The 14,191-nt window shown below is 45.1% G+C and overlaps 1 protein-coding gene and 1 long non-coding RNA gene across 4 annotated transcripts in view; one reads left to right on the top strand and one right to left on the bottom strand.

The window, feature by feature from the left end:
- LOC111267089 (uncharacterized) overlaps positions 1-14,191 on the bottom strand; it is a 57,278-nt gene that overhangs the window by 7,393 nt on the left and 35,694 nt on the right. Inside the window, exons 5-6 of the long non-coding RNA XR_002684403.2 lie at positions 12,173-12,474; positions 11,244-11,968 (exon numbers count right to left, since the gene is read on the bottom strand). This is a non-coding gene — a long non-coding RNA (uncharacterized LOC111267089). The remainder of the gene's footprint in view (positions 1-11,243; positions 11,969-12,172; positions 12,475-14,191) is intronic.
- pan (transcription factor pangolin) overlaps positions 1-14,191 on the top strand; it is a 139,445-nt gene that overhangs the window by 111,494 nt on the left and 13,760 nt on the right. For all 3 annotated transcript variants that reach the window (XM_022845069.2, XM_022845070.2, XM_022845073.2), the window contains one exon: positions 13,374-13,473. In XM_022845069.2, the coding sequence (XP_022700804.1) occupies positions 13,374-13,473 (100 nt within the window). The remainder of the gene's footprint in view (positions 1-13,373; positions 13,474-14,191) is intronic.

The following is a 14,191-nucleotide window of genomic DNA, read 5'->3' as shown; positions in this document are numbered from 1 at the left end:
TACAACTTGCAGCCTGCTAGGGTTCAAGATTGGCCTTGGGTCTAGAAGTCTAGTGTCCAAACGTACAGTTAGTTGGACGGGGACTTTCAGCCTTCGGGACCGCGAGAAAAAGGGAAATGAGAGAACGACCAAGAATGGTGCAATGGCTGGGAGCAATTTCTTGAAAACGAGCCTTGCCTCTACGCGGAACCTTTTGGCAACGACGGCTCAGTCGTCCAGCTGTCGTACCGACTTGATGAACGAAAAACTCCTTGATGTGACAGTTGTACCCCCATGACGTAGTCGTCACCATATGCGCAAAGAATCGCCTCCTTAACGTCGCACATCGTTAGTAAAGCTTATTGCGACTACCACACACCTACCTAACACCACTGCAATTACTACTATTTTCTTAATAGCCAGAAGACAAAACAATGTTCGAGATGGACTGGAACATTGACAGTTTTCATTGCTCATTCAGTCATCAGCCGTCGTCATTGCATCGCTGGGAGCCGCGTTTCCGCAAACTATAGTATGTAGCAGTACTTCTGCATGAAAGAACAATCACTCACTAACCCTGTTGCGAGGCACTTCTTGATACAGACCTAGTTAATTGCGGGAAGTAATTAGATAAAGGAACACTGGCCCTAAAGACCACCAGCTACTAACACTGGGCGCCTTAGCATCAGTATTGACTTCTCATCGGCACGCTAGCAAAAAGTAGTAGAAATAAGAATAATAACAGTAACAAATAATAATAATAATTAGACAGCAGTCCCGACGGGACATCGCAACGGTAAAAACGAAGCGAGGAATACGTACGAACAACGTCATCATGGATGGGTAAGCTCAAGTTCTAATGCTGTGCTGTCAATGTGAAAGAAGTAACTATAACAAAAAAAAAAATAGCTTTTTCTCCCTATCCCTCTCACCTCCATGTGTATATGTTGAAAGGAACTGATCAGAACTATCATCATCATTATCACATAATTGTTATTGTATCATCCATCGTCGTCGTTCGTTGGCGAATAATGCGAGGAGTGGGAGGCTATAGGTAGTTGTTGTAGTGATGACAGTAACGCTAGTAGAAGTCATGGGCCTATTCATAGTGGGCCTTAATGCACAGTGTCTATGTAGAGATACATCTACACTTCTTAGGCACCGCCATTGATGAGTGAAACCACAGGTAGACATGCATATATCGAGCAAATGTACAGAGGTAAATAACCTTGGACGGCTTGTCATTCAACGAAGCAGAAATGCATGACGCTATAGGTTTTGGACGACCGTGCTTAGCGGTCGTCCAAAACCTATAGCGTCATGCATTTCTGTCACGTGTCCTAAAGCACATAGCATAATTTACTAATTACATTTCAGTTGGGTTGTCAGTATTCTTCTTGAATCTGAAGTCGACATTACGCTAAGCCTCCGTTATATTTGCACAAACGCAACGAATTAAGCTCTTTCAAAACAAAAATCAGATCAACTGGCCCATCCACTACGAAGTTTCTATGTAATCGTAGTTTGTAGTTGAAATAAGTGGCGCTTTCTAGATTTTGGTATTTGGGTGTTGCCTCGTCCCCCTCTGCTTCCCCCCAATCCCGCCATCGATGTTATCACATTATCGTTGCCATTGGTTATATCTGATACTGTGGATGAATGGCTGGCTCAACTAGTGAGCCCGTGCGCACGTAAGAGCCTGAAGACTATCAGATATTTGAACTTCGCAAGAGCAGAATAGGGACTCAGACGCGAACGCAAGAGGCTCTTTACTGGAAATCGTATCAACATCATACGAATCTTTTAAGGTTTGTGACTATGTCGTTGTGCTGCCGTAGAACGAACGATATGCATTTGCATATATCGCTGTCACTTTTCATGCCGTTGATGCTGAAGTGTAGGCTACAGCAAAGCGGAGCAGGTAGACTTCAGTCGATTTATTACTTAGACTGATTTAACTGTTTGGTGGGGGGGTGGCATGCGGCTACGTAAGTGTTACCAGTACAACGAGCATGACTGCTACCGCTATTACCGCTAGTGTTGCTGGAAACCAGTTGGTGCTTGACAGCTAGTCGAGCCGCGATCAAACTGGGTTTCCTTTACCACATCAGGCCTTCGTGTGCACCAATGCAACAATGGCTGACGGTGGCAATAGCAACGGCACAGGTCGAAGCCTAGCGATTAGGGGTCGAAAGAATGTCAAGTTGACCATTTTTAGATCAACGCTTTTCAATCGAAAGAAACGTATACCTTTTACCATAGTTTCTATGGCGATTATTTTCAATGACAGAACAGTTCAGTGGAAGGCCATGAGTGAAATATGCACCCACTGTGCACTCGAGTCATGTCTCAAATTTAAGATCAATATGAACGAAATGGAAGGTAGCTGCAAGGTAAAAACGAGATTCCATCGTCGGATACCTATGCTAGATGATACTCAGGGATGGTAGTGCATGACGGAGGATGGCCAACGATGAACTTAAATATTTTCATCACTTTTATCTGAAGTATATTGCCTTAGTAGGAAATCTGAGAAGAAGACGAGTAGTCCTGATTTTGTTTTTGATCGTGAGAAAACAATTTTTCAAAAAGTTTCCATTGCATATCGATGGGAAAAAATGATTTTTTCATAGCTTTCTCCTCATTACCCGCGCCCCTAATGGAAGATATCAACAGTAACGATCACTTAGAACAATAAATGGATTCATATCGGTCCATTGCAGATAAATAACCAGCACCAAATATTGTGGCTTCTTTCTATGCCATTCTCTATATTTCCAACTCTGCTTCTATTTTTCAATAGTGACTCGTTATTTGCGCTGGTTTTGGATGAAAAACCGACTATAAATGATTATTCGATAAATGATCTAAATTTTCGTAACTTTGAGCTGCTGCGAGTACCCGGGTACCCCCACAGACGGTAACGGTTGGCTAAAACCCTTCGCGATATTGACGGTTGTCGTTGCTATTGCCATAGTTCTCGTGCGCCTTTATCGTTGGCTTTTGTCGCCCTTTATAATCGTAAAATGCCGTTGTCTTTTATGTTGTTGATTTTCGCCGATTTTACTCAAATTTGTGCTGACAAACCCGTCTATCCACTTTGTTTCGCATAAGCGGCAGTCACAACAGCAACGGCATCAGCGCCAGCCGAATTCAGGTATCGACGTTCGCGCCGTCTTCGTTCGACAGTGGCGATCGAAGTAACTCTGATAATATAACTGCGGCCAGTAGAGGTACTCTACATATACAGTGTTTTAGTTCGTTGTACAGTGAGGGTGTATGTCAACTGCATTTATCTGACGCTGATCTATTGCAGTCGACGCTACCACGACCTCTACCGTCAGCTCTCTTTTGTTGTACGCTTGCCCTCTTCATGTTGTTTTCTATCGGGCGCCATGGCTGGCTTTTCGAACAATGGCCGTGGTCAAAGTGCATCTCTGGCTCCTCCTTCTGGGGTTCGTGTGCGTGTGCGCGCGCGCGCGCGCGCGCGAACGTCGACATTTTCGACAGGTCCATCCGTTGGATAACTCGACTTGGTTGGGTTCGATAGACAGTGGTACACATGCAACACATGAAACGTACAGGCACACGCACACAAAGGACACACCTAGGCACATGGTGATCAGCGTCGCACTGAAGTGGTCCGCCGTTACCAGCCGGTAAACGTAGCCAACTTCATCATCGTCGTTGGTTCACTATAGAAGTTGTGGAAAGAAAAACTGTCTATCGACTACGCTCTTTTGCAACAAGCCAACGAACGAAAAAGAATGATATGATCGTCTCAAAAAGCATCAGCCCATCGCGTACTACAAGCAATCCATAGCTAGCGGCATCTGCGGTGGCGACTGCTGCTGCCAATATGATTTCTATCATCATCATCATCAGCAGCAGCAGCAGCAGCAGCAGCAATATGTTCATCAAGAGCATCGCGTCATCATTTTGTGGGCATAGTTGATATCAAGCAGTTCTTCTTCACGGTGTCCTACCCCCTGATGCCGGTTCGACGAAGACGAAGTCCGTGTGCTGTTGCGTTGATTTCAATGCCGCTGTATGGCGTTTACATCTAACGGTCGTCGCTTTGCGGTCGCTGCGAATGTGTATGGGTTTGTAAAAGCAGGACATATTAGGGCTAAAGATAGACGATGCGTGCCCAGGTGGGAAGGAAAAGGTAACAAGCCGGCTAGCCCTGACGCGAGCTTGCTACAGATGAAGCAGCTAGCATTAGCACGAGACGACCTTGGACTATTTTCTCTTAGTGGGGCATCATTACTATGGGTCATTGAATGTTTGCACCCGTATCTACGTGTTGAAAGCAGAATGTTTTGTAGGAGCAGCGTACAATAGCTTTGAAAAAGACAGATATAGTATATCTGTCTTTTTCAAAGATTTTCATGTCGGCCTTATGAGAAATATAAAAGACTGCTAAAGACGACCTTAACGTTGATTATCTTGGTTGAAGTAAGCTTCTGGACAGCAGAGGCGTTGTAATTTTCTGCTCCTTGCATGGAAGTGTGTTCTATATATTGATTTATTGACAAAAAATATCCGTAAAAACCGCCACAGCTATTCGCAACAGGACCTATTACTACGACCAAAAGGACTAGTGTTTATGGTTTTATCGACCATAACATGACAAACGGTTTACGACGATCCGCTTATGGCTAAATCTGTATGGCGATGTGGAATTGTGGACATCGTCGTTCTCAATGCCGCAACGGCTTTGCTGCCAGCTGCTGCTCCCTGATGTCCTGACAGGTTCGCGTGGGTTTTGCCGCAATAGTCAGAGACTATTGATCTGCGAGTGGCAGTAGTAATTGTATACTAGTATGGGGGTTAGAGCAGTAGCAGTAGTGATAGAAATGGTGACCTCCCTACAGTGATGACCATGATGACATCAACGCCAACGCCGTAAGGGTCACCTGTGGCCATAGCAACACGTTGACGCACGACGTCAACGCGTTCAGGGCTGGCTATGGTTGTCGCGATAGCTATTGTATCGCCGCTCCCATGCCATGTTGGCGTCCAAAAAGGACCCTGGCTAAAGGTCAAAAAGCCCGGCTGGGTGGGCTGGCTGTATCGCTAATGGCTCAACCTGCAGTGACTCTGATCTGTGGAGAAATATAATAAATACTTTCACTCGCGAACATGATGCGCTTGCCCGCGAAGTGTTGGCAGCGGCCGTACTTGTTGTGACCGCGGCAGCAACAACAACGATCCCGTAGGATACCGGCCTAGTTATGCAACCGAATTGACGGAAAGGCAGCAGGTTCTTGCCGCTACTATCGTGCACAGACGCTGACGAGCCTGGGCAACCGCAAACAGTTATCTGTCCAGTACCGAAACGGCCGGACAGAGCTCGTGATGTAGTAATTAAATGGCGACGACAACGACAACGACAACAGCCCGACTGACCATGTAACCGAACCATACGTTCATTGAGTGCATCTAGTCAACCGAAGGAACAATGGTCGGCTAAAACATATAGCAATCTATTTGGGTGTAACTCTTGCTACCTGTAAATGAAAAACTGGACAATATCAAATAGATCCGAGGTGCATGTAGGTCTTTGCCGTATAACGCTCAGGGAATGGGTCCTCATGGAGTGAGGGTATATATACACTTTGAGTTCACGTACGATTTCTTTATTAGTTAGCAACGTATTATTGTTTGCACAAATTCAAGGGTGATAAAGCAGAGTAATTGTTCTGCTTCGTCGAGCGAACGTTTGATTGGCTATCGGGTACGGGAAATTGATTATAAATAGAATTTAGCTAAACCGTGTTACAGTAACTTATCATCCAGGACCGTGTGTCGAAAGCTTTTACTTGACTAGTCTATGAATTATATAATGTAATGGCGAAGAACTCATGCCAAATGCCGACTTACATGGTAAACGCGGCGATCTACTTCGCTGCTACCGCTACCCCCTAAATCCGGCTGTTCTGCTTCGTCCGTGGGCGCTAATTTATTTGTCAAACTTGATCGTTATGTATTTATTTCATAATTATATTATCATGATTGGTATGCTGTTGACGATCATATATTAAATACCGGAGTCCTTGACCGTACCGTCATTACCGGAACCGTATTTTGTCCGTTCACCTTCGTTTTTAGCTTGCGCTGCGTGTCCATAGTGATTGAACATCCCACATAATCAAGGTCCAAGACGTTCGAATAAGACTTGTGCCAAACTGAGTTAATATGGCCGGTAGAATCGCATACAACGACATGCCAATCGGTAAACAACAGTCGAGCGGTAACAGCGACGGCCGACAGGCGAACAGAGTGACACACACGTAATTGCACAAACATAGCACTGACGAATGACCCTGCAGTGTCGTGCACGTTGCGGATCGTGCCGCCGTGCATAATGCATGTACCGCTGTTCCTCTACCAAACAAATGACTAACTAACAAAGCAGATGGCTGCTGATCAGTACTAATGATAGCCATTTGTCAATTCATGGTGTGTACGTTCATTTGCGCTAGGCAGCTGCAGCTGTCACTGCTTTTCGAATATAGGGCCATAGCGGCTTGCGGATCAGCGGCACCCCCAGCTCTATTCGCCACTCGACGGCGTGGGACAATGGGGCGTGTGCCGCGCTGTAGACGTAGAGGTGATGACGCCAATCCGTAGACGCGTGCGAACCAACTACCTGCTACCTGCGTGTGTGAATGCGAACACGATGGAGCAACAAAGCCATTACCATTCAACCAAAGACAAAACTAGTCGAGGCGAGCGGGTTGTGTGAAAATCGATGAACAAATTACATACGCACAACAGCAGTTACGATGGATCATCGAGATCTCTAAGTTCGTAGGATCTACTTTTTCTACAAAAAAACCTCTGTGGACAATATGATATTATATTGAATTTATTGTCAGTCAGAGATATTGGACTCATACATATGATGGCCACTTGCTGTCGTTTAGAGTACCCATGGGAGTGATGATATACATGGCGGTCTTCGTGCCTCATATCCACATACCATTCTGCTCACATCGCGTACATGACGCCCACACTATATGGTATGCTACGCCAGACCTTTAAATAGATCTTAATGTTTCTTGACTATATCGGTAGAGTAACGATTGCAGGTACCGTTACGACCTAGAGCAGGCGGTTCATATTCTAGATGTGTGACGAGTTAAAGCGGCGCTGGCCCGTTGATTGATGCCAGCCATTTTGAATGGACGCAGCGTACCCTTTATCGTCGACCATAATTGCAATTAATGGAGAAAGCTGTTAAAGCCGACAAAAACGAAATGTCGGCGATCAAAAACGATCGCCGACATTCTGTTCAGTATCATGGCGACAGCGGTGAGTTTAGTGTAGCAGTGATGATCATTGCTCTGTTATTGTTGACGTTGCGCTGAAAAAATCGAAGCGCCTTAACAAGCGGAAGGGTTCGATCGTATCAATGATGTCGGCTCCTTTTTTTCGTAAGGTTATCGTTAGGTATTAGCTCGGAAGGTACTTTTCTCTAGAGATGAACATTTTGTAGAAATAGCGCCGGTGGCAGTGGGAGTATTTCTACCAAATCTGAAATGGAATATGAACTATCATTCAGTCAGCACCACGGTTTGATTTACCTGTGGCCATTACGATGCCAACATTTCACTACGATGCCTTCTAATATGTGAGAAGTAACGTACATACATACCTGCACATACACACACGCATACACACATAAGAAACATATCTTTACACGTTTTTGTAGGAATTGTCTGGCTTAGAGGGGGAACAAGCAATCTTTCTTGTCTCAATCAGCCAAGTCCACAATCAAGATCCAATCCAATTTTTTTTGCGTGAAGAGTATTCGTTTCGTGTGCTTATGTACTCTTCACTTGCTGAGCCAGAGTAGTCGACCAAAGGAGCTTGCTACGCTGTTACTTTTTGGCTTGGTGCCCGATCTTCAATTTCGAGTTTTTACTCAATGGCGACGGCAACAGTAGCAGCAGCAGCAGCAGCGGCGGCGGCGGCCACTCGAAGTGGCAGTTGATGAGGAGAGGTAGAACAGGTACTGTGCCAAGGTATACACGTGTAAAATCCACTAGTTTTTACCACGACACATTGTGGCCAACAAACTAAGATGGGACGACAACTGTTTCGCTTAGTATTATTATCGTTGCTCCAATGGCGTCGTACGACATTATGGCAACTGATGCGAGTTCAAGTGAAGAAGGCGTTGATCGTTCTCAATGAGACAAAGTCAATATGAAAGAGTGAACCACGATCAGCGAGACGTCAAGTGGATCCGTCCGCGCTTTGACTCTCTGCGTTCAACTAGCTGCCACAGTTCTGAGATGCGGGGCCCCACAGGGTTTGACGTCAAGCGTCGTCACCTTCCTCCACTACTTAATATTACCACCTTTCTACTTTAAGGGAAGACTTTATTGTCTTGTTGGTTAGTTTGACCGGCAGGCAAGAAAGTTGACCGAAGTTCTTTGCCGTGTATCCATGCGTTTCTGTCTTAGGACTTTCGCGCGCTTTTTGTGCCAAACCTCGTTTGCCTCGCATGCAGGTTCTATTGATACCGCATGACCCCTTAGTGTACATAGGAAGTGTCTCAGCTCTTTTTTCTAGTGTCCGCTGAAGAAAAGCTACGCATTCGCGGACAGACCTGTCGAGAATGGGGGAATCTTTGTTTTGGGTTAGGATCGAATCGATGGCGTGTGTTTGTCCATGCAGAATGACTTCCCATCTCTCTATGCTGGTCAATGACAAGTGGCAAAACAGGAGAAGCAAAAGGAAATAAGGAGCGTAACGCTCCAGAGCCAGTGGCCAAGACCTCAAGCTGATGGCTGGCAGTCAAGTAGAAGCGTGTCAGTGATGACCAGCAGTGAGCAATCAGCGCCCTTACGTACAGTCGCCAATACACACTATCATGATAGTCCATACCTTGACGCTCGGTGACCGTATAGACCACGATGACGCCTAATGGAGGTCGTCTATCGAAGCGCCTTTTCTCTTCAAGAAGACACGTAAGTTTCATCAAAGAAAGAGAGCAAGAATGAACGATAAGAGGAGAGACGGTATGAAGGGCCGTAGATAGATAGCACAATTACAGAACGCAGAAAAAGATTTTCAGAGATGCGCTATGGTGATTTGTTTCCTCTTCTCGTTGTGGCTGTTCGCCTTTCTCCGTCCGATGTTCTCAAGCAGCATTGTCAGGGCTTCTGTAGCCCACTCAGGGTCTCACTGGGTTGGCGCTTGCCGGTCGGGTACCTCAGGGCCTCCCAACCATCTGATTCGGCTCATGCCAGTGCTGTGCTGTTTTGCGTGGAGTTTCTTCGATTGTCGTCTTCGTTATTGTGTACTTCTTAGTACTTCGGTGCTTACATTTACTCCTGCTGTTAGTTTGCCCTACAGAGAAAGAGAGAGTGAAATGGTTCCACCAAATGACGATGCCCTGATGGGTGCTGCTGCCGTTGATCAGACTGTGATCACTATCTGAAATCGCAAAGTCTTCACTGCTGCTGCTGCTGCTGCTAGCGCCGCCGGCATCATGGGGCCGAACAAAACCAAGCGAACGGCTTTCAGTTAAGCCAGTTCACCCGTTCCTTTAGTCCGCAAAGAAAGCACAAGATGCTCTAAACAAGCGCAGATACTCTCGCACGTCTTCTGATGGTGGTATGGCAGTTCCGACGCACTCTCGAAGCCCGAACAGGGAATCGGCGCCGTCTATCGTCACTGAGGCGTTAAGACGATACGTGACGCAAATCAATATACGATGACGGTGGCTATACTAGCAACAATACACGCTGATTTGTGGAATAATAGCGAAAGGAGCGATGCACCAATAGAATCCTCTAAATAGAATAGTCGTTTATTTTTAAGCCTTTAGTATAGGCAGCTGGCACGCCTCAATCGAATGTCCAGTATTTCTAAAGTGTCAGTTTTGCGAATAGTCTTGCCTCGTACGAGTCTGCGAGAGATGATGGTCCGTAGTGGTGGGAGCTAGTGAAGAGCGATTAGAAGATGCTCATTTTTCAGGTTTCATGGTAGGCGTAATCGGGTTTTCTATAAAACATTCCAGCTTGTCTTATGTTATTATATAAACCTTGCCCAGCAGCAGCAGCTGCAAACATTTAGAATAGTCAGTACAGTGATTACTATTAGTACAATATGATGATAATAATAAATTGTACATTATTATTATTATTTATAAACAGGGAATTCTTTAAGCCGTTTTTTTCTAGCAACGGTCTGGATTATGTAGATTGATCCTTTTTTTCAACGTTCTACTTTACTGTGGGATAAACCTCACTGCTTTCCCAACGAGTGCATTGCAGAGAATACAGCGGCGGAAAACACCGATCAGCTGTGCTGAAGTGACTGAGACACAAAAATTTGAACGAAAATCATCAGGTCTCAACAATAGTCCCTTTACACGTGCAATCGTACGCAATGACTTGCAAGTAAAATTGTCCGATTGGTTAGCACCGGGTTGCGCTTCGTATGTGTATGCCCAATGTGGATTTGTCGGACAATTGGTACAACAATGGAAATGCGGGGCAATTCCAGTTCGCAGCACTGATTGTATAATAACAGTAGTGATCAATGCCATACCTCTATCTATTTTTGGTCAGCGTCACGCTGTTCATATCATCGAAGTTGCAAACAGATATTTATTTTCTATATAGAAAATATACGATGTCGTTCTATTTGTTACTATTTATTTTCGTGCGGCGCATGCGTAGTATTTTAGCGTACAAGCACGCGAAGATTGATCGATTGACAAACGCGCTAATGGTGCAGTCTGTATTTGTGGGTCTCTCTTGGGCGCATTTGTTCACCCCCTGCGTGCTCACAACAGGGCTCGCAGACGCTTACGCAATTACAGTTAAACACTTGCTCACTTCACACTCATATATTTAGATCAATTGAAGGGATTTGGAACAATTTTTGTATCAAAATGCTGACAGCCATACAGAGACAACAGTACAAATATATGGTTTCGCTGCCGGTGATATACCTGCCGTCAAAATGTTATATAATCGCGATTACGTATCGTACGAATTTGTTGCTACTGTTGCATCACGCTATGGGGCGAAGAAGACGGCAGCAATGATGACTAATCATTAAGAGTGGTAACGACAACAACAACAACACGACCCGGATTTACAATCGCGTCACCAGACGCTGATATTAACAATACATAAAGTTCCACGATAATCTGTTCACTGGCCTAGCTACTCGCTCGCTAACTGGATATACTTCCAACTTTTTCGTTTTCATCTTGTCCCTTCATTTTGCCGTACCTTGCACTGCTTCATCTAGTCGTGATGAAGATGATGGTAGCGGGTCTGGTCTTTCGGTTAGCCTTCACTAAGTCCGTTGGATCCTACCACTGCTGCTGCCTTAGCCGAAGATAGCTACTGCTTCTTCGCTCTTCGGACGACTCGGTTGCTTCAGTAGATGTTGACGTCCGGCAGACCGGAAGCCAATCGTTGAAGCGTACCAGTTGCGCAGCTGCTGGCAGTCAGACAAACGGCCAGTCACCACCTGCTAGAACAATCTCAGCAACAATGGATTCACCCACAGGCGCTCGGCTGCCACGCTTTTCACAGACACGCCATCGTGTTACGAATTGACCCCTCCGACAAGATCTCTCTCACTGATAGGCATCATCTCTTTAAATCTCATCTCGTTTTCATCAAGTTTCAACGCTGTTTTCTAGTTCGCTCTTGCGTTCTGCTTCTAGCGGGCGCAATCATTCATTCACTGACTGGAAACCTGTAGCGACGTCTGAAACGCTAAACCATAATGGAGATAAACAACGACTAGCATGCTTACGCCAGTAAGAGTGCTCATAACAAGCCAGCACATTTCTCGTACTCGATAGAGTTTCCTGTCTTTCTATTTATGTCCCACTAATGTCCGACAACGACGAGGACCAGGACATGAGCAACGACGCCAACGTTCCCCTGAACGATGACGATATCGACACTTGGTGCCAGTGAAATGCTGCGAGAAGCAGAAGAAGCTGGAATAGAGTGATACGTTAAAATAGACAAAAAAAATTGAGTACATTATCGAAAGTAGAACAACAAGCCATGACGATAATCGATAAGGCCGTCGATGCCAACGCATCGAACCTATTAATGGAGTTAACGCATAAATATACTATCACATATATATTAAGATTTTTTCATAACAGAACTGTCAGTTGTCAGTGCGCTATACGTACCGAATAATTGAAATATTCCACGCATGAAATAAAGCGAAATGTACTGAAGAGCAGTTAATCACAGTTGACAAAATATTGCTCTTGACGGGTCGACAGTACTGCAATCGATCCGTTCGTTGTGAGCACCTGTCGCTCACCGTTGCTCGCTTCCGTTGTTTTGCATTGCCCTTCGGTGCAAAAATCTACGTCGGCGTCAGCGGCAACCACTGCTATTACTGCAATGATACCATCATAGATACTGTGCGTTGGCGCGTATCGTGTGCAGCTAGCTGTGTGCGAGCCTATCCGGCCCCAGTCAATACCTAAACGAAAGTCATTAAAAAAGTAAAAGGTGAATTAAGAAGCGAAGGAGGGAACGCAATTGGATTAACTGGTAATAACAACAATAACGGCTCACAGATGATGCTCGAGTAGCTGACCCTCCCAGAAGCAATCGTTGCTTGCGATAGCTGCTGTCACCGATAACAGCGGCAGCGGGGCGGTGTTAGTAGCTGGCCGTTGTACAGGCTAAAAAGGCCTGCATGTCGACGTGCCGTGCGCTGATGACAATGTACTGCTGCTGTTGTACAGTTATCATAGCTACTGTTTACGTCTGTCTGTATAGTATATTTCATGAAGCTAACGGCACGTGACGCAGTGTGTGGCGGAGTTTTGCACGCCGCAAGCAAAGGTTTCATTCGTGGCCATAGCTGTAAGATTCGTCACGTTTACAAGCTCCGACGACTGCGGCTTCAGCGGACTCGTCGCTGGCCCATTGTGTCTAAGCCTGTCAAGCAGGCCAATAGCTGCACCGTGGTTAAGCCTGATTCGCCCTACCAGATTTACTAAACCGCTATTAAGGATTACCGATTTATTTTCCTACTATAATATCAAGTGGGCAGGGTGACCTCATTTATTGAAAATGATTTTTCTAATCTTTGCTTTTTTTCTCATCGTATCTCTTTTGCGTATGATATATTATGGGGCTTCTGACTGTTATTGAACCGTCTACATTGTTTATTCGTACGTACTGAATACAATCGCTCGCGAGCCTCGCTTGTTTGTTCCATGCATGAATAAACAAACCATTGATAGCTTATTAAAATGAAGCTGGCGCTTAGAAATCTTGGACCGCGCATGCTAGTGCTCATACCTTCATTTGGATCACACTTGTTAAATTCGAAGTAAATCAACGCGCCGTTTGCACCGATGAACGTTTCAGGAATTCGAAGGCCGGTAGCTGCTGCAGGTGTATATCCGACCCTCACATCCCAGTATGCGCCTCCGCCTGTCTACAATGCGGCGTTTGCTCAACTACAATGGTCAGTAGCTACTAGTGCGTCCAATTTTTAAAAACATGCAACAAGGTAGAATAAAAATAGGTTTACAGTCTAGGCAGCATGACGGTACAGCGATAACCTTGTTCGCACGCAAGGTTATTTGTGTTTGAAGCTGGTCATAGCGATTTTTTTCATGCTAGAAGGGATCAGCCGTCTGAAGTAGTGCTCAACGGGACAATATTCGAAACATTTACTCATTCAATTTTTCAGCAGTAAACGTACTTCCTTTCCATTGGCAACCTATCTTTTCTGATCCTGATGTATATACGCTTTCACAGTTAGGCATGCGCAGTAAGTTGTACCGAGTCCTATAGCTATAATGTGGACTCTAAGTAGTACTTCAACTCAGTGTCTCTCATTACGTGCTACTTACTACGTATGTTAGTAATAGACGTCCGTGCTCGCTAAACGTTCAACTTAATAGGATTTTATGTTGTCTCTTTTCTTTCTTCGATTCTCTATCGATTTCCATTTGAATCACCGTGAACACTGCATCGAAATACTCCTTCTACTTTGCTTGATACACGTAGAGTTATCGAATACGTCCATTGGCGTTGTATATGCTATTTGGGGAGAGAAATCTTCTCATTATTTTTTCTTTATTATATTATATTAAGAAGATCGCTGAGTTGTTAAATTTTACCACCGCAGCCATGAAGGTGCCTTTGATGCAACACCAGCTGGGTATTACTAGCGGGCC

This window comes from Varroa jacobsoni, unplaced genomic scaffold (genome assembly GCF_002532875.2).
Source record: "Varroa jacobsoni isolate VJ856 unplaced genomic scaffold, vjacob_1.0 scaffold_1145, whole genome shotgun sequence".
NCBI lineage: Eukaryota > Metazoa > Arthropoda > Arachnida > Mesostigmata > Varroidae > Varroa > Varroa jacobsoni.
Note: the sequence above shows the minus strand (reverse complement) of the source record. Positions and strands in the feature narration are given on the sequence as shown.